This window comes from Dermacentor silvarum, chromosome 3 (genome assembly GCF_013339745.2).
Source record: "Dermacentor silvarum isolate Dsil-2018 chromosome 3, BIME_Dsil_1.4, whole genome shotgun sequence".
NCBI lineage: Eukaryota > Metazoa > Arthropoda > Arachnida > Ixodida > Ixodidae > Dermacentor > Dermacentor silvarum.
Window position 1 is genome coordinate 217,780,948 of NC_051156.1, and position 15,854 is coordinate 217,796,801.

The following is a 15,854-nucleotide window of genomic DNA, read 5'->3' on the forward strand; positions in this document are numbered from 1 at the left end:
TGGGCTCATGTGTAGCGGAATGTCAAGTATTTGCAGGAACAGGATAGTGAAATTCCAAGTGTATGTGCCTACGTTTCAATCACGCATGCTGCGGCGCAGAGGAAAGCAGCAGTGGAGGCCCAGTCCAGCCAACGAAACTACCCACGCCGGCCAACGCTCGCTTCCCGACAACGGCGGAGAACGAAACTTCAGGGAGTGGGTTAAGCTGGCGCCTGCACTGTTGCGGGCGCGCACGGAGACAGTCGAAGGTTAGGGAGTTACGAGGGAGGGCGAGGGGAGCCACCTAAGCCACTGTCACCGAAGCGGTGGAGTTGCGAGGCCAAATCCGCTTCCGTCTCGCCCTCCTCCCCCACCTTGGATGGTCTCGGTGTGCGTCAGCCCCGCCGGCCCGGAGCCAACTTAGCCCACTCCTTGAAGTTCCGTTTTCTGCCATTATCGGGAAGCGAGCGTTGGCCGGCGTGGGCAGTTTCGTGGTCCTCGCTCGCTGTGTGCTTGCGCGCCACGATATTTCATGACTCGCACCGTTCGTGCAGCGTGCTATCGTGCACTAATACTTCAAAAATAAGCCCTTCTTTTAATTCGACCAAATTTTTGGGCTCCTTCGAGTTCGAGTTATCGAGATGTGACTGTATAACAATCTGGAAGATTTGTATCATGCATTTAAGAATTGTTTCCAAGCCCCTTTTGTGCTTGGAACGCTCAGTGTACTTTTTCATTTTGGTGGTGCTGTATTAATTTTTGTATTGTCTGTGCTGTCTATTTTGTTACAAACCTCTCGACTGCAGTGACACATGTGCGGGCATGGCGTACCTGGAGTCCAAGCACGTGGTGCATCGAGACCTGGCTGCTCGGAACGTGCTCATCTCGGATGACTGCCTGGCCAAGGTGTGCATGCTCTGAAACTCGAATGTCCTGTTAGCTCAGCTCCTTGTGCAACATGCACTTCAGGTTATTTTTTGTTACGTGTGGCAGTATTCTGGACATCGGCAAATTCTCTAATGGTGGCATTTTGAGCCAATCATAGATGCCGTAGCAGCCCTCCGAGTCAATCATGGCTGACAACATGGCGAATTTGATATGGCAGAATTTGACAATATCCAGGATAGCATCCAAGGTCTTATTTTCTTGTTTGTCTGGCTGTTTTGGTGCCATTACAGTTAAGTGCTGTAAAATTTGCAGTTTCGCCCGAAAGGCGAAGCATTTATAGTGATAGCAAAGTATTAGACAAATACATAAAGTACGGTTCGTAGTTTATCGGCCGTGTAAATTACAGTAAACAATCAGCTACTAATGCAATTAACAAGCATGGTGTCATGCATGCACAAGCAAACATGAACAGCTCTCACTCGATGACCGCAAACACTCGCTGTCACAATGCTGGCGTGATGAAGAGCGCTGGCGTCGGGTAATGAACACGTCGGGCTGCCTCTAACTTGAAACATGTCGAACATTTGAGATTGCGGGACCTTCAATACTAGGCACATCGGAAGACAGCGCATGTGAACCTCTCAGCCACACGGACAGCCATGCACAGCCACCACCAAGGTAGAGGAGGAGATGGCCACTCACCTGCCCTCTGCCCTCCTCCCCCCCTCTCTAGTACGCGTTTGGTCATGTGACCTCCTGCATAGGGGACATGGTAGGATGGTGCACGTCAAACCACCATCTGTCTTGGTTCACCCTCGAACGCTTTTCCTCTCAACCACAATAAAAGGCACGCAAGGCACGCTACTATCGTACTTGGTGGGGCAACGATGCCAAAAATTCGCCTGGAGTGTCTGTATGATTGCTATTGCAATAGAATGAATTCCTTTTTTGTTTGCAGGTGTCCGACTTTGGCCTGGCAAAAGACGAAAGTGACAATCTAGAGGGTGGCAAGTTTCCTATCAAATGGACTGCCCCCGAAGCCCTCAAGTGCAACGTAAGTGGTGAAACTAGTTGTGTGCTTTGACAGAGGAAATTTATTATACCTCATTGGGAACACAATCAATAAACGTTATCAAAGTTTCCTAGGGACCAGTGATTTTTCGGTGCATTAGTTTTCGGTCCAGAACATGCTGAAGCCTCATTTCTCGAACAGATGTATACATCCAGTTGAATTTGAACAGATATGCAACCAGAGCAGGTACATGAGCGAATGTGCATATAGTAAAACCTCGTTACTTCGTTACTCCGCTCGGATCCGTTACTTCGGATCCGAGCGGAGGCCACGTGCGAAGTAATGGGGCTCTTTCTTCGACCTCCGTGGCGATCTCTGCTAAGAGAGATCGCCAATGCCATGACGCTCTTGTCGACTGTATGTGGATACGACATCAGTCTTGCGCAAATCCAAGCAAATGTGATCGCCTGCAAGCGTAGTATGAGGCAGGGAATTATTAAACATTTTTTTATGCCAATCTAAGCCCAATAAATTTCGTTTTTTTATGGTGAACGAGTTTTTTGTACTGTTCGATTTTTCGGACTATTTTTCGGTCCGCGCGAAGTCCGGAAAATCAGTTGGCGACTGTACCAGTGGGGGACTTTTCCCTAGCAGTGTGTCCTGGAGAGCCATCCTCTCACAGCGACGTGCTAGCGGCGCCCCCTTCTGTATTTTTCGCTCTTGGCACAGGGTGATCTAGCAGCGCAATAGATTATTCAAGGCGACCGCTGATGTGGCCCTGTGGCTGCTGAGCCCGAACCCACAATGGTCGATACTCCTGTAAGACACGAGACCTCCACAACTTGGGCACTAGTGCCGCTTTTGCTTTTTTGCGACACACATCTGCAGTGCTGCATGCTCGCTGCGCTCTAAAGGTTGTCCTATTTAATTGATGTGCAGCCATATCATCATCATCATCAGCCTATATTTTATGTCCACTGCAGGACGAAGGCCTCTCCCTGCGATCTCCAATTACCCCTGTCTTGCGCTAGCATTTTCCAACTTGCGCCTGCAAATTTCCTAACTTCATCATCCCATCTGGTTTTCTGCCGACCTCGACTGCGCTTCCCTTCTCTTCGTATTCTGTAACCCTAATGGTCCACTGGTTATCCATCCTACGCATTACATGGCCTGCCCAGTCCGTATTAACGAGAGCTTGATGCCATGAAATACTAATGCATACAGCTTACCAGGACCAGAGGATGAGTTGGAATAGTTTGTAAAGACATTTATTTTATTTATTTTTTATTTATTTTTACATACTGCAGCCCTGTTAGGGCTATGGCAGGAGTGGGGAATTATACAGCTGTAGAGCGTACACAAATTGCAAATATAAGCAGCACGAAGCAAGAACAAACAACACAAAAAATAAATCAATAACAGTCAAGCTTGAGCAAGAAATCGTCCAGAGGAAGGGAGCGAATGGCACATGCTTGTATCTACTAGGAAAAAAAATTTTACGAAAGTTATGAGATAAATAAAATGTACTGCCGTCTACTATTATGCACTATCTCCGAAAAAATGAAAATTTTCGTTGAGCAGGTATTTCGGTACAAAAATTTAACTGCAAGCACTGCAGTTAGGCGTTTCAGGGTGGTTTGCGTCGTCGTTGCTTTCAGATTCAAAGTTCGACGAAAATTCAGCCTCCTCTGACTCGCTCAGCCGCAGAGGCAGCGGAATCGTAATATCTGCAATCTCCCAAAGCACGCGTGCCGTTTCCGATGCCGGACATTTTTACATTCTGCTTTGACGATCGTGAAGCTTCTGAGTGCATTTAAATATCACCGCTTTATGGGAAAAAAGTGAACTGCTTAGAAAACAAAAATATAGTTTCTCCTCTTTCACGTTCGATGGCGCAGTGTGTCCTTGAGCAGCCCGGAAGGTCTCGAAAGCGGTGTTTCAAACCATTGATAGTGGGCGGCCATTTTTTTTTTCTCCTTTGACGATCGCGAAACTTTGGAGCGCTTTTAAAAATCATCACCTCGCGGGGAAAAAGCGAACTGCTTAGAAAACTAAAGTATAGTTCTCCTTCATGTCCGATAGTGCAGTATGTCTGTGAGCGGCGTGGAAGGTCTCGAAAGCGGCATTTCAAACTGTCGATAGAGGGCTAACCATGCCCAATGGGCGTGGTACGGACAGAGTTAAATTGTGGCATGAATGTTTTACTGTTTCAGGGACCCTTTACTAACTGACCTACTACTGCGAAATTAGCAAGAATTTAAGTTTTGAAAGAATACTTTATCTAAACTGATTGTTTCCTTTTAGTGTCCCTTTAAGTAACAACATGGTCACGGGCAACTTCGTTGTCTGCTGTTACAAAACTTTGTCCCTCAGAATTGTCAATCAGCTTCAAATGGTGCCAACGCTCAATGTTGGTGTTGACAAGGGCAGTGATAAAGTGAGAAAAGTGCTGGAAAATGACTGTTGCAAGTCAATCTCTGACATTACGAGTCAATGACAGAATGCAGTCAATCTCTGTTCAGGCTCCCAGCAGATGGAGATTTGGTGCATGCTATGACAGTACTTTCGTCTACCTGTAGCTGCAGCATCACATTGGTTGAAATACACACTGACCAGGTCACAAGCAAGCGTACATGCGTGCAGCAATGTGTTACAGGCTTTTTCGGTCTTGTGTAATAAGACACTTATTTTCTTGCGATTGTTGTACTTTCGGCTATTAGGAGTTTTACATAGTTCCTGCTGGGTCAAAATTATCAGTCAGCATCTGTATGTGCTTTGATGTTGCCATACTGAGAGTGAATACCTGCACTGCTGTGCTTGCAAGAAAAGTTTAGTGCAAGTCCATGCATGTGGCTCTGCTGGATGTATTGCTTGGTAATTATGTTAATATATTGGCAACAACATTCACAAGTGACCTGTGAGCATTGGATGTGGTGTGTCGATTATTGCCCTCCCCCAACTGCTGCCATTCGAACTCTTCTGTGCAGAAATTCTCCAACAAGTCAGACATGTGGAGTTTTGGCATTCTGCTATGGGAGATCTACTCGTTCGGCCGGGTACCCTACCCTCGAATTGTGAGTTGCAGCAGTCAGTTTTTTTGTTGTTTTTTTTTTCACTCTTTCGCATGATAACAGGAAATTTGCTTCACCCTGCCTGCGCATCTTGAAGTCAATGAACTTGCACGAAGAGCTGTGACCAAGTAACCTGCTTTTCCTTGTGTCTATTTGACTTCTTAAAATATTTCACATCCCTTTTCTCTGTATATACTTTTTTTCTCTTTCCCTCCAGCACCGACCTCCACTACGGCCTCTCTCATAGCTTCATTGTTGCTTTGGGACATCAAAACCCATGAATCATGCAAACAATCAGTAATATCTATGGGCACTGTTGCAATGTAAACTGAATGCAGTGAGTGTGCTGTTGCCCTAAAAGCTTGCTGTAATCATCAGATTCAAGAAGCAATTGGACACAGTCATTATGCATAGTGCAAGAGCAGCTTTGTGATGACAAGGGGGAAACGAGCTGCAGTGACGTGTTGTGCATGCTTGCAGCCCCTTGCAGATGTGGTGCGTCACGTGAGCAAGGGCTACCGCATGGAATCGCCCGAGGGCTGTCCTAGTGAAGTGTACGAGCTCATGCGTGCTGCCTGGCAGGAGGAACCCCAGGAGAGACCCACCTTTGCGCAGGTACTATACACACATAGTTACAGTCAAACCTCGTTAATACGTAGTCGGCCGGGAACGACGTATAGGTATGTACTAAACGATGTACGGATTAACTGCCAATGTCACTTGAGCGGCTACTTACCGGCCGGAAAAGAATTACGTCAATGCTCTCAAACATACACTCTCAGACAGGCTTTATTTGCGGGTAGGCAGCAAAAAATTGGTTATCTTCACTTGGCGCGACGACGGCATCTTCGAACAGAACACTACGACAACACCACGACCGCAAGCACACTGGCGGAATGAAAAAAAAAATGTCGCAGTTTCACCCGATAGGCGAAGCATCGATTGCGATTGCAAATTAGTAGACATCTATATGAACTAAGGATAGTAGTTTTATTGGTCGTATAAAGTTGTTAACATTCGCTTACTAACCTAGTGAACAAGCACGGTGTAAAGCGTGCACAGGTAAATATGAACACATCTCTCTCGATGACCGCGGAAACTTGGATGTCACAACATTGGAGTCAGGAGGCGCAGCAAGAGCAGCGAGCGAATTGACCTCCGTGCCGTTAACGCGACCGAAAAGCCGAAAGCACAGCGCACACGAAGCTACCGATGCTAGTTGCACTTTGTTCACATCGCAGATCGCTTTGAAAACAAGGCCCGCGCGAATGCGCACTTTCTCCACGTTGCAGATTGCTTTCAAGATAGGTGCCCTCCGCCCCGCCTTTCTTCCTCGCACGCGCAAGATTGGATTGAGCCACAAACGTCGGCTGACCCTTGCAAGCTTTCACTCGCACATACAGCATACAGCGCGCGGCGACGATGTTATCGTGTTTGGACTTTATACGTGACCTCAAAGTGACAACTACTACCACGGCAGAAATGCACCTGGAGCGTCCATAAGATTGCTATCACAATAAAATGCTGCGCTACAGTATGCACTTCAAAGCCCTTAGTAGCCGAACAGGTTGCAATCGTGCTGGCTTTGCTCGATGGTCGCAGAGAGGCAATATATAGCGATTCTAAGGTGGCCATTAAGGCCTACCAAACCGGGATGTTCTCCTCTCAGGCCCTTCACATTCTCCAAAGCTTGAAAAGTATCTCTCCGCATTCTCTCATTTGGTTTCCTGCTCACTTGGGGTCGACTGAGGGCTCTCCCTCTAACCCTAACGAGAGCGCGCACGACGCCGCACGAGGACTCACTGACCGCGCCGCCTCCGCAGCCCCCCTACCCCGCGGGGAACCATTGATCACGTATAATGAGATCACCAAGCATTATTATCTGTCAAGACGAGTATTCCCCCTCACGCGACCCATTCTTGCATTTAGGAAGGAAAAATATAGTAGAGAACATTACGTCATGCAGCCAGCCTTGGCAAGCAAACGCGTCGTGTAGCCAGCAGTGGTGGCCCAACACGTGACCTCTTGCGTCGAGGTCACGGAGAATCGAGATTTGCCGACACGTTTGCTTACCGGTAGTTTTTATTTGGTGCGCATTCGGCCGGCAGCTGCTCACATGCAGGAAGGAAAAAGATTTTTCCTTGGTTTTGTTTTTGTTTATTTCGAGAGTTTCAAATGGTTTCGAATGGGTATTGAAAAAAAGTTAGCCGGGAGTACTAATACCTACCTCACGCTCTGATGTATCCTCCGTGCTCTGACGTTTTCACCACGTGTTGGGCCACCACAGTCAGCGTCAGTCGCGTTGCAGTCCCTTTTATCTTTTTCCTTCCTTCATGCGTTCTTTAAGGCCGCCATATTGGAGTTTCCGCTGGCTTGCCCAGGCTTGGCTTCCAATGGCCCGCTGTATAGCCTCCAAGATAAGAAGAGGCACGCAGAGCGTGCGCCATCTTTCTGTCTCTGAGGCCATGCCCGCTCTTCCTTAGCTGACAAAACGCTCTAGGGGACGGCACTTTCTTTTTTCAGTCAGCACTATCGTCATAATCAGTTTGCGAAATCCGTTTTCCTTACTTATTATTTGTAAGTTTCGGTTGCTATTTCACATTTGGTGTGTGTGCCTCGGAGACGTTTGCGGCTTCGCATTTGTGTGATCGGCGCCACCTTTTGTGCCTTCGCATAAGCTAAGTGGTGTGAAGCGTAGCCTCCGCGATCAGCTCCGGCAGCGCGCCGCTGCTGACCCGTTACAGAGTTAGCAAGATTACACATCTCCGCAAGGCCACCCGCCGAATGGGACTGCCGGAGCGAACAGCGCGCTGCCGGCAGAGCGGTAATAATGGGGCTCGTTTCTTGTATCTGCATGGTGATCTCCGTTAGTGCGGTGACGCTTTTGTTGACTGTATGCGGAGACGACGTCAGTACTGCGCAAGTCCAAGCAAATCTGATCGCCTCCAAGCGTAGTATAAGGCAGGGCATTATTAAAGATTTTTTTAATGCCACTCTAAGCCTAATAAATTTTATTTTTTAGGGTGAACGAGTTTTTCAGACTGTTCAATTTTTCTGACTATTTTTCGGTCCCCACAAAGTCCGAGAAATTGGTCGGCAACTGTATGTTTCTTTGTAGAGATGCTTTTTATTGCACTTTGGTGTTGAGTTATAAACCCCTTCCGGTGCCAATTAATTTGGTGCATTGAAAATTAACAACAAGTTTCACTATACCTCTTGCATCTTCACAATCATGAAAACTGCAGAGCTGCATACTAGAATAAGAATTTTAAATTCAGTGACTTTTGTCAAGTTTACAGAATGTGAACTGCCCGTGAGAACTCTTTCAAGAACATCGGATATGGTATCAACTATCTTAAGTCTAGCATAATTGGAAAGCACCTATATCTAACCACTTGAAAATATGCCTGCTGTAAAACGTGAAAAACGATAAAAGTACTGACACCGAGAGCAAACACCCAGCCCTTTACCTTCCAACTCGCTTTTGCTAAAACATTTTGCACATTACTCAAACTTGCAGCACAGGTCCAATTGTCCAGGAGTGTTTAGAGATGTATGTGACATATTTTAAATATTAATATTTTATCAGTGCTCTTGCTTTTTATGCACAACAGTCGACGCGCGTTACAACGGACCGTGATAATCCAGCGAGAAAGGTCCGTTATACCTGAAGTTTGTTCTATCCAAAATTGCGGATGTGGTATGTGAGATGGTGAAACTTTGCATATACTAGTACCACAGTCTGACCCCTAAGCGAAATCAGAAACAATAAGAACATTAAAATTAAACTAAATACGTAAACAGCATGTGCGGTGACCGTACAACCATAAGGCACGGAGTCTTTCTGTTCGCTGGTTTCCAGACGCAGGTTGCTGACAAATGGCAGTTTCCCATACTAGAGCATTATACATCCGCGCAACGGCAAGATTAATGGTTGGCACAATGGTGGGGAGCCGGCCAGCCAGTGCTGTTGTGCCATCTGCCTGGCCCGAGCACGTCGCCTCTGCCGATGACACAAACGACGGATACAGTTTGTTCCTCACACAAATCAGTGGCTATTAGTATAAACCAATGTCTTAATTTTATTTTTCGCGACAAGCGACAACTGCTGTCAAATCTGTAGCACGAACTTGCTGCTAGTGTATTCGTTCCTTAAGAAAAAATGTATTTTTCCAAATTCCGCATGTGGGCAAAAATAGTTGCATGCAACAAATAGCTGTGCATTGTATTTTACATCATGTAGACAAAGTCTGCCCAAACATTTGTCCGTTGTAGCCAATAGTCCGTTATAACCGGGTCTGCTAAAAGCAGAATTGGTTACATTGATAATACTATCATCATCAGCCTATATTTGTGTCCACTGCAGGACGAAGGCCTCTCCCTGTGATCTCCAATCACCCCTGTTTGTTATATCCAAAAGTATGTTGCACATATGTGGATCCGTTGTAACAGGCGTGGACTGTATCTTGGCATGCACAATTGTGCACTCAGCACCTAAAGGCAGGGGTTAAATGGCAAACCATGTTTGATGAGTGTGCTTCATGAAAGCTGATAGCTAGGTGTCCATCAAGGAGATTTTATTTCCAGTCATCTTGGATATGCAGAGCCTGACAACACTTGTAACAAGGCAGCTTGATGTCTTGCTGTGCAGGTGCTACGCAAACTGCAGGGTTTGAAACTTGAAGCTCAGAATGCCATCTGACAGCATCCCACGAGCGACGCCCCAGAGGTGGCGACGGCTTCTTGCTCAGCAGACGCATGTGCACACTTGCCATCTTCTAGTGGGCAGGACCAGACAGCTGACAAGCGCCGCTCTCTTGCCAGTGAATTGACTCTCGAACAGACACAAGGACTGAAATGCGGTGTACCAGTCGCTCCTGTTGTCAGTGTTGCAGCTGCAAGCAGCACTGCGGTGGAGGACGCTGCAGTGAATGCTGAACAAAGTATACCTGAGGATTCAAATGGCACACTGCTCTTGAATGCAGAAATGCCTGTTCCGGATGTGTGTCTGCATGAAAGAACTCTGCTGCAAGAGTCAGTCGGTGGTGGGGCAGAAACAGGGCCCGCCGAGGTGGCTGCCCCCTGTAAGGCGTGGAGCGGCGGCAGTGGTGCTTTGAGCACTGCACACAAGCCATCATCGAGCAGCCTAGGAGAGCACCGAACGCGGGTTTCCGTGGCGGGTGCCTTTGCACTCTTGGTGACAGCCTACCTTCAGACCCAGATCCCTCCATAGGTGATGCTCAGTGCCACTCTTATATAAGTCTGGACCACGCCGAGCAACTGTTCTGCGTCGAGGTTTCGTTTTTCTGTTGTGGTTTTTCGTTTTTTCTTTCTTACCCTGTGACACCTGCTTGCTCTGGGCAGGAGCAGTCATCTTATTTCTATTTTATCAATTTGAGCGATACTCAGTTTGGATACAGGTGTTTGTACATGCATTGCCTTGTGCCGAGATCTGTGCTGAGCACTGTTTTCTGCTTCACTTCTGCTGGACATGCGCTTTAGTGCATGCAAAGTGTGTATTGCTCAGAGAAACGTGATATCGTCCAACGTGGAGTTACTGTACCAATTTCTTATTGAACCCACCCAAAATGTAATGGCACGTGATGGACTGGCTTCTTTATAAGTTATAGTCAGTGCAGCGTGGCCAGATGATAGAGTGAGAAGTATGCATATCTTCTTGTAACAGCAACAATTAATATACCCAATCAGAATGATTTAAGTTTTTTTTTTGATGGTCTGTATGTGTAATATTACTGCCAGAAATTTTCCTCTACTGTTGTGAAGCAACTTCTGCAGTTAGCATTGAAGCTCTTTGTTTGTTTATTTCTTTTTAGAAAGTCTCCTATGCTGTTAAAGCTTCTGTTGTTTGGTATCATGTGCACTGCTAAGGTAAATAGATGGCCGAGTCCTGTATCATGATGAGTTGCAATGTGTTCATTCGAATGGAATAACGCTTCCAAGAAACAATATTGCTGTTACCTTCTTCTGTTCTTGCATTCTTCTACGCAGAGTTTGGATTTATCCCCCCATTTTCTTCCTGAAGTTGGTAAGGTCTGTACGATGAGAGCAGGCCATATATATATTTTCTCTTTTGCAACTTCCAGCTCGCACACACTTTTTAACTTCCATGTAAGCAAAAACAAATGGCGGCCTTTTTTGTGGTTGTGTGTGTCGGGCCCAGCAGACGCATTAAGGTGAAAGCAGAGTTCTGTCCATTTTCTGCCTTTTCTGTAGGCATCTATTGAGAAACTTGGTGTGAAAGCTTTTCCATAATTGCGTGTTTCATTTTCTCCATTCTTAGCTGTGCCAAAGTGAACAGCAGTTGTGCTTGATGAAGGGGACTTGCAAATCACTTTTGTGATGTTGGTGCACAATGCACTGTGAAACTGCAGAGCTAAGAAAGCTATGCGATGCAACAAAAAGCCCATACTAGCTAACCTAACAACTGGCCACCACAACTGCTAAGTAATTGCTGTAGCTTCATGCTGCCCTCTATAAACTGTTTTTACTGCATGACATGGCAAATTCTTGTCTGCCAGCTGTTGACCTCGAATTAGTCACATTTTGTGGCATCTTACCTGGGATAATGTAACAATTTTATCCCAATTCTTTTCCTTTTCACTGTTTGTCAGTGGTTCAAACAAAGTATGACCTATTAGATCACCAGGATCGGCCACTTGTGAGCTTTATGTGATCATGAAGATAATAGAACCATGTGAAAGAAATCACTAAACTGACCCAGCATATAAAATGAGAGCCTCTTTATGGGAGGCAGTTTTGTTACAATAATACATCAAGGATAGAAGCTCCGCTTAAAGTGAACAGAACTGCTCTATTTCTTACTGTGGGATAAGCCTGTCTTAGGCATGAGAAATGTGGCCAAGTTATTGTGAAAATGCCAAAAATCGTTCCTTCCCTGGTGATGCATTATCCATTTGCATTGTAGCAAGGGGTGTAATTTGCGAGTTCTTAAACACTTTTCTCTTTTCGGCGCCAGCCAATTTTCGGCCTTTGCGCAAGGCCGGCGTTTGGCTGTGCTTGGTCGTTCGTAACACCTGGCTGTGTCCCTTCTTTCAGTTCTTACATTGCATTTGTGTTTTGTGATGCTGCTTTTCGTGTAGGCCACTTTCGCTTCTCTTTACAGTCGCTGCCATTCTTAGCTGTCAGCGCTGAAGCTTTCTAAATGTACTGCCTGTCATATGAGGTATGGCCAGTGTACAAGCTGCAATGTTATCATAAAGATGTCTTTGGCATGTCAGAGATGCATTAATCTAGCGCCACAATGTGCCACAGCAAAGATATTTATATTATTCACCGCCCAATGTTTTCAAGATGCGCGCCGTCTCCTGACCGGAATCTGATCTTTTGCTTATATTAGTATGTGGCGCCGCATGTTTGATTTAAAGGGGCACTAAAGGTGAAATTGAGTCTAGCTAGAGTGACAGATCACATTCCTGAAAACTCGTCAATTTTTTTTAAAGAGAAGAGTAGTCAGTTGAAGATGGCAAGTCTCTCTCGATTTTAACTGTCCATGAAGCATGAACATGTTTCAATCACAGCCTCTTGATTCGTGACTTGCCTCTGTATTGTCCACCATGAATAACTATTCTTCATGCATCATTGCCAGCGCTAGTGTCCGAGGGAATTAGTTTCAAAGTGGTGGCATTGGGCGTTCATCCCATTACTTTCTCGCTTATGTAAGGTATGTTCTTGGCAGCAGTTGTACATTTATTGTTTGAGGACACTGATCTGTCAGCTTAGCTTAACTTAATTTTTTGCCTTCAGCGTCCCTTAATGAAAAAGCACTCACAGACTTAGTGACATGCAGGAAAATTGTTTATGCACAATTTTTGGCAAACTAGTACACAGCCAAGTTCAGTAAACTGTTGTCTCTGTCTGCCACAAAACAAACATAACAGGTGCACAAAAAGCTGTTATGTAGAGCTTCCTGCACGGAGGTTTCATTAGGAATGCCTCAATAGTAGTTTAAAAGGTTGTTTCGACAAGCTCGTTTTCTTGCTTATGAAGCTGCGAGCAATCCTTTGATGGTTCATTTTTGCCTGTGCGCACTCTCCATGGGGTAATGGAGTTGAGCATAGTGGGCATGGATGAAGAAACAATAAGGAACAGGGGACGTACTTAAATGCTATAGCTTCAAGTAGATGTGTGCTGCCTAGGAACTGGGCAATTTCAATAGAGGGCTGTATTTGTTTTCCCAATGTTCATTGAAGGCAGTGGTATAGAGCCAGGTGTTATTGATACTAAGGAAGATGTCAGTGAAAAGTTAATAAGCGGGTTTACTAGCAGTGAACATTGCGAAAAATTTTGTGCCTTTACACTTTACAAGTCAATTTATACTTCGCAGCCCAAGTGAAACTCTCAAATAATGGAGCAGCATTTATATTTAGGCCAGCATTTTGATTTTATATTTGACATGCACTCTTTTACGGTCACATTACTAGCTTGAAAGAGTTTGTTGGAGTGCACCCAGTTGATAGAGATGCTAGCGATCGTTGTAGTAGCTATATATTGATGATTGCAAATTTTATTGTTCTTAATTAGGTATTACCACATCCAGTTTTATGTTCTAAAGTGTTTAATGACTGTGTTGTGTGGGCGCCTTTGTAGGTTATAATAACTTAAGTATTGCATTGTTGCACATCACAAGATCTTTATTTCCTTGATTAAGTGGTAAGTTTATAACAGCTTTGGTTTTACGAGTATTAACATTAATTTTAGCTGCTTTTATCACAAGCTGATCAGAGGACCCAGAGAAAAGCCTCCAGTAAAGGCACACGGGCTTAAAGGAGCTCATAGTTTTCAGCTAATCATACTTAAACTATCTGACAAAGTAGTGACAGGCAGGGTTTTAAGGATCTGCCATTGTGCTATGAATATAGAGCTGGGCATGCCAAGTTTCTGGCTCTTGCAAATAGAAGCCGCTCCAGTCTTTTCATCAAGTTGGTTTGTTGCTGCACAGCTGTCATCATCCTTTGAGCAGCACTCTACACACCTCTTAGAGGAGAATGCTGGTCATTGCTGTCCTTTGTCAAGGCACTTGTTTTGGCAGCAGGTACTTTCCGAAAGCCCAGCATGTGTGGCAGTCTTCAACATATTTGTGTCAAGGTTCTAGGCGGAAGTAATGTAACATTCTTATTCCAGTTCTATTCAGTTTCGTGCTTCATTACTGGTCCAAGCAGTGCCTCTCTTACGTTATTACCAGAATCGGCCGGTCCGAAGTGGTAGTCTGATGAAATGAGTCTACACTGTGCTGGCCTTGCTCTTTCTGTTTGACCAAAGTGGAGGTTCCCTCAGTGCTTCATGAGCCTGCGGATATGGGATGTCTCTTTTCTTTTACATATTTCTGAAGAAACATAGTGTTGGGCTAAGTTTGTGCAGTTGCGATGTTGCATTGTTATTTATTTGAGGTTGCTTAGCAAGTATTTACTTGCAGCAGTGTTCTTGATATATGCCTAACCTATTTCTTTGCTTTTGTGTTCGATCTCACTGTACCAGCACAAAGAACCCTTTAATAAGTGCTGACTTCCCTGCGGACAAAGCAGAGATCCTATGCCATAACTAATCCCTTCACCAAGTGCATGACACTCTTCAACATCTGTGTGCTATCTTCCCTACCATAATAACAGGGCAGTTTTATATAATGAAAAAAAAATTTAGAGCATAAATATTTCAATGAACTTCTACCACCAAAAATTTTTTACTGCTATTAGCCTAGAGCGCTGTGTTGGTCGAGGGAGAATATTTCCTATTGTTATGTCGTGATTGTGCATGACTGTGTATGAGCCAGCTTTAAAAGATATGCTCCTCATGGCTTAAAAGTGTGCACGAACCCAAAGTGACATTTTTAATGGATATTTTGTCCTTAAATCTATGACAATCACTGGAGTTGTGTTCCTGTGCTGTGTTTGGCTACTGTCTGCCCATTTCTGTGTATGTGCTCAGTTAACACGAAGTGCGGGGGTAATTTTTCTCTGCAAATTTGCTTAATGGCAAGAGTTTTGTCCAACTTTGCTGTTCTGATAAGTACAGTGCCTTTGAGGAGCGCAAGGTGTATTGTTTCACACTTGAGTTGACTCTTTTGAAATTGGTTTGCTGCTCAAGGAACTGGTGTGTGAGCCATGAGTGAGGCTGTTACATGCTCTTTGTGCAGTTGTGAACTTTTGGTCTGGTCTTGAAATATGAGACATTAAAGGCTTTTCACTTCCTGCCAGGATGCAGGCTTGTATACCATGCTGGGAATATCACTTTGATAGCACATGTTATATCCGGCATGTGTGCTTTCTGACCATAATAGTCGAGGCTGGGAATCTTATTTTAATGCGAAGCATTCTTTGCCACATTATTGCATTTTTCTGCTAGCGGTGGTAGGCCAGCTCTCTCACGTACTATGCTGATATTTGTGAAGGGGTGTTTAGTTCAGCTCAATGCTACCAGATGCCAGAGAAGAAAAGAGACTGCTATATGTGGCTTTCGGGGAAATTACGGGAGCATATGACAGCGTAAACCGCAACATATTGCGGGATATTCTGGATGGGGAAGGCATAGGCAATGACTGTATACAGTTTTTGAGGGAGATTTACCTAGAAAATACAGTTTGCGTTGAATGGGAAGGGATGAGGAGCAAGTTGATATCAACAAGGGACTGAGGCAGGGGTGCCCTCTATTGCCTCTACTGTTTATGATGTACATGGTAAGGATATAAAGGGCACTATAGGGAAGCAATATCGGGTTTAATCCCTCATACAAACAGGCGGGTACAATAGTAGAGCAGGAGTTTCCAGGTTTGTTTTTTATGCGGACGACATTGTGTTGCTAGCTAACATGCAAAGTGATATGCAACGTCTGGCTAATATCTGTGGACAGGAAGGTGAGAATTTAGATCT

General features: G+C 45.1%; 1 protein-coding gene across 4 annotated transcripts in view; it reads left to right on the forward strand.

Annotated features, from left to right (window-relative positions):
- LOC119446669 (tyrosine-protein kinase CSK) overlaps positions 1-15,196 on the forward strand; it is a 28,294-nt gene extending 13,098 nt beyond the window's left edge. For all 4 annotated transcript variants that reach the window (XM_037711162.2, XM_037711164.2, XM_037711163.2 and 1 more), the window contains exons 9-13: positions 786-885; positions 1,826-1,921; positions 4,867-4,953; positions 5,431-5,565; positions 9,602-15,196. In XM_037711162.2, the coding sequence (XP_037567090.1) occupies positions 786-885; positions 1,826-1,921; positions 4,867-4,953; positions 5,431-5,565; positions 9,602-9,652 (469 nt within the window). In that variant the 3' untranslated portion in view covers positions 9,653-15,196. The remainder of the gene's footprint in view (positions 1-785; positions 886-1,825; positions 1,922-4,866; positions 4,954-5,430; positions 5,566-9,601) is intronic.
- Positions 15,197-15,854: the final 658 nt, after the last annotated feature.